At 35.6% G+C, this 4,821-nt stretch overlaps 1 protein-coding gene across 1 annotated transcript; it reads right to left on the bottom strand.

Moving 5' to 3' along the window:
• Positions 1-3,372: 3,372 nt before the first annotated feature.
• On the bottom strand, positions 3,373-4,437 carry LOC129222408 (uncharacterized). The gene has a single exon (XM_054856917.1). It carries the CDS (start codon positions 4,435-4,437, stop codon positions 3,373-3,375), a length of 1,065 nt encoding a protein of 354 aa, XP_054712892.1.
• Positions 4,438-4,821: the final 384 nt, after the last annotated feature.

Below are 4,821 nucleotides of genomic sequence, written 5' to 3'. Positions count from 1 at the left end.
CTCTTCTTTTAAGATTTATTTTAAGTACCTAAGCATTGTTTTACGCCCCAAAAAAAGTATTAAAGACGTATATTCTATTTAAAGTAGATTTCTATCATTTACAGTTCAAAAATATTTATAACTTACAACATGATGCAAACACCGAAGTTATGTTACAATTTCATAAAGTACAAAAATAGTTCCAGATTCATGTTTCGAATTTACAAAAAAGACCCCTTTTTAAGACTAAACATTATTTATGTACGAAAATACTTATTTATAACAAGGATGCTTGTAGAGTAAAAAACGTGTCTGCAAATTGCTATTTAATTTTGTAAATATATTAACTTATGGCACAAATATAAGCACTTTATTTGCTACACGATAATCTTAGCTCAAAAGATCGAGTAACTATGTCTAGACAAAAGTTATTTTAAATTTAAAAAAAAAATAGTTAAATACATACTATTTTGGAATAGAAAAATACTCTCAAAACTTAAAATACGAATTTCCAAGAACTCTGTCCAATAAACTTAACTAATGTTATTTTATTTTACTAATAATAAAGCTGAATGTCCCTCTGTCTGTCAGGATTTCTGTTTGTCAAGATCTCTGTGACGCGCATAGCGCCTAGACCGTTCGGCCGATTTTCATGAAATTTGGCACAAAGTTAGTTTATAGCATGGAAGTGTGCACCTCGAAGCGATTTTTCGAAAATTCGATGTGGTTCTTTTTCTATTCCAATTTTAAAAACAAAACTATCATAAGATGGACGAGTAAATTTCGAAATTATCATAACGTGGAACCGTAACATGGGCACAAGCCAATTGGCCGGAAAATTCACCATACGTTATTTGTAAATATACAGGCGAACCAAAAGACCTTTAAATTTGTCTATTACGGACAAAGCCGTGCGGGTACCACTAGTAGTGAATAAATACCCAGAAACTCTATGGATTACCAGCAAAATATAACTGAGAATTATTCGGTTTCCACAATATGAGCTGAAATTAAAGTAATTTTCCCTGGAACTAAATACTACATGTTCCATTCTCTTGGGGATTCTTAATTATTTCAAGAGTACTATGCAACACTCTGGAGACATTTAGTGAAATATCTCGTTCAATAAATCTGGCATTCATTTAGTTAGAGAGTCCAGGTAATTAATCTAACATTTAATTTTCATGATTGGGTAAAAATAAGACGTTGCAGAGATTTTCATAAAATAGAGACCGTACACTTTTGAACTAATTACCTTGGAGTTAACCGCATAAGTGAGGTCGTGTCTAAACAAAACTATCCATCAATAATTCAAAGGCATTCCTTAATTGCATATCCTTTTGATGTGGTTTAGCCCAGTAGAGTTTGAAATTGAAGTTATATTTAATACATTTTAGATAGTCTATGCAGGGCAAAACTCTTTGCAAAATTTTTTATATAGGGAGGTATTTTAAAATTTATTTTAAGATTAAAATTTCGATCATAAAGCCATCAGACAAATAAATACTTGTGTGTGCGTGTGTGTGGGTGTAAAAAAAAAAAAAAAGCAGAATATTTAAAACTGCTTATCGCGAAACAGAATCAAGTTGCAAAGTTGAAAATACAGTAAACTCCCGACTATCCGCGATCGGATTTTCCGTGGGGCGGATTATCCGCGTGTCAATCAACAATCAGAAACACGTATTTTGCAGTAAAAAGCAAATACCAATGATTGTGTGTGTGTGTGTGTGTGTTTTTTTTTTTTTTTTTTTGTCGAAATATTGTTAGTTAAAACTTTGTTGTTTATTTATTTATTTTTTGTACTTTCCTCATCGTACAAACACTTGTTCCATTTTTATGTTAAATTCTGCTGTTCAAAAATACAAAACATTTTTACTGTTTGCAGAAAGTATTATGCCTCAATACAGCTAAGTTTTTAAGGAAGGACAATTTTTACAGTATTTGTCCCTCATTTTAGCCTTTTTGTGGTTTATCCGCAATTTTTACTTCCTTTTACAAAAAAGGTAGTATTGCATTCGCGAAAAAAATTTCAATCAAAAATCGGCCTTAGTTTCCATTTTGCTCACCCCCAAATGAATGTTGAGGGTTTTTTTTTTTTTTTTTTTGACCCGACCACACGTGGATGTATGCCTAGGAACATACAGACACCCGAAATATCCATTTTGACGATCCCCGAGTTAATTACAACGAGTTTTCTCGTGACGTCCGTATGTACGTATGTATGTGCGTATGTGTGTATACTTGTATATACGTATGTGCGTATGTGTGTATACTTGTATATACGTATGTGAGTATGTGCTTATGTATCTCGTATAACTCAAAAACGGTATGTCCTAGAAAGTTGAAATTTGGTACGTAGTCTCCTAGTGTAGTCTAGTTGTGCACCACCTCTTTTAGTTGCATTCGGATGCTCCAAAGGGGGTCGTTTACATCTTTTTTTTTGGGGGGGGGGGGAAACCATTGTTAATTTCATTGCTAACTCAAGTGGTGTTATAATTATCAAACACTTGGCGACATATCGCCAAGCTTTTTGCCGCCAAGATTTGTTTCCAACTTGGCGAAAAATTTGGCGACTTTTTTTTCTAATTTTTAAATCTGGTTTTAATTCGGCCAATGTTGGTGATATTAAAGAGTTAACCACTGAATCACATAAAAATTGCCAATAATGGCGAAATAAATCTGTGTAAAACGTTTTTTTTTTTTGCTTGAGTTCGAGAGAAACTAGGGGTGAAATTATTTAGTGTTCCCTTGCTTACTCCAAAGAGCTATTATCATTAAATTGGCGTAGAAGGAAGTCATGTGATGCACACATCAGCTCGTTTTTTTCCACGGCACTTGTGCCACCCAATCCCGTGAATAATCGGGAGTTTACGAAACATAATAGAATCACATATGTTGCGCGTCAAAGTAAGTTTCTAAATTTAAAAACTCTTACCATCTATTTAACTTCTTCAACGCTTCCAAAAGTCGCGGGGCAATGAAATCATTTGTACTGAAGTCTTCAGATATTCCTTCGTGTAGAAATTGTGACACAAACACTTGAACTTTTTTAACTTAGAAAAATTTAATTACAGCACAATAAACTACAATGTTAGTTGCAAATAAAAACTTGTTAATTAATAAACACAACATAATGAAGATATCGGCAACGAACTCTCTCGAAAATAAAATCTCCAGAATTTTGAATATTACATACTGCTATAAGAACTGCTACGAGGTGCGCGAGTCCGGCTAATTTATTTAAACTTAACTACTCAGTTCAGTTCAGTTCTTGGGCGTTTTCCACACTGCCCACCTTGAGTTCAGGGCTCGGGACTCCGGAACTCAACTTCAATGCTGTCAGGCTAGGTGATGAACTGGTGGTGGTGGTGCAACACAAATCCTCAAGAACAGTCACAGGAGGGGTTTTAACTTTTGAAGCTCACAAGATGACACCGCTCCCAACTCCAGAGAACACAACTTTTTAACAGGACGAATGAAGACACCCGTTTTTGTCTTGACTTTAGCAACTCGCACACATCCATCCTTACTTGTGAACACTTCTAGAACTCTTCCGAGTGGCCAGTCAATTCTTTTACAGTTATCTGTCCACACGATAACTAAGTCACCAACTTTTAGAACTGGAGAATTATTTCTATTAGTCACAGGTTGTCGCAACTGTCCGAGATATTCCACTCGAAATCTCGAACGGAGATCTTTTCGTATTTTCTGTGTATACGCGTGACGTTTATTTAATTTCTGATGATCCAGCACATCTAAGTCTGGAACACCGATTTCTCTAATCTCTTGCAAAAACATAGAAGGTGTAATCGGGGTAAGATCTTGAACGTCATCACTAACGTAAGTCAACGGTCGCGAATTTATGATACTTTCACAGTCGCAGAGGACTGTTAACATCTCTTCATAATCCAACGATGTTTGACCCAAAACTTTTCTTAAAATTCTCTTCAAAACTCCTACTAACCTTTCCCAAAATCCTCCCCACCAGGGAGCAGAAGGGGGGATAAAAATCCAAGCAATAGAAGAAGCAGTAGTTTCATCTTGAATCTTTTTCCAATCAATCTTGCTTAATTGGTTTTTTGCGCCAACGAAGTTCTTTCCGTTATCGGAATAGATAATTGACGGTCTGCCTCTTCTCGCGATGAATCTCCTCAACCCCAAAAGAAAGTTATCTGTAGACACTGAAGTCAACATCTCAACATGAACAGCTCTAAAAACAGCACAGGTAAAAATCAAAATCCAAACTTTTGAGTTATCTTTGAGGATCAAGGGTCCTGCTAGATCTATTCCTAGAATTTCGAAAACTGATGCATCTTTTACACGATTTTCCGGTAAAACACTTTCCTGAACTTCGGGCGGTTTAGAGTTGAATCTTCGACACACAATACAGGACTTGATTGCCTTCTTAATGGTTTTCCGGCTCTTCAAAATCCAGTACTTTTCTCGAAGCGCTGACATAAGCAGTTGTACGCCACAATGTCCTAACTCTTTATGTTTCCACCGAATGAGACTAAGGACAACCGGTGTTCGGAGGGAAGTACAACTGGAAGCCGAAAATGCATGTCATCATCTCTAAAAAATATCTTCGTTTTCACTCGAATCAAGGCATCGTCGCCTACGATTGTATTGATCGATCTTAATCTTGCGTCAGCATTTCTTCCAAAAGCTTCTGATTGAATTTGCTTTAAAATTACTTGTTCAGCCTTTTGAAGCTCTTTACTGTCAAGAACACCAAATCGTCTATCTTTTTTGGATTTTTTACAATTTTCTACAAATCTGTAAATCCACGCGGTGATTCGTAGTAGTTTAACGTAAGAAGAATATCTGTAGTAGTATTTTCCC

This window comes from Uloborus diversus, chromosome 5 (genome assembly GCF_026930045.1).
Source record: "Uloborus diversus isolate 005 chromosome 5, Udiv.v.3.1, whole genome shotgun sequence".
In the NCBI taxonomy this organism is placed as follows: Eukaryota; Metazoa; Arthropoda; class Arachnida; order Araneae; family Uloboridae; genus Uloborus; species Uloborus diversus.
The sequence above is the reverse complement of the archived record's forward strand: the minus strand, read 5'-3'. Positions and strand labels throughout refer to the sequence as shown.

What these genes read in the sequence shown, in the direction of transcription:
- LOC129222408 (XM_054856917.1), bottom strand. Translation starts at nt 4,437, where the DNA reads ATGTCAGCGCTTCGAGAAAAGTACTGGATTTTGAAGAGCCGGAAAACC.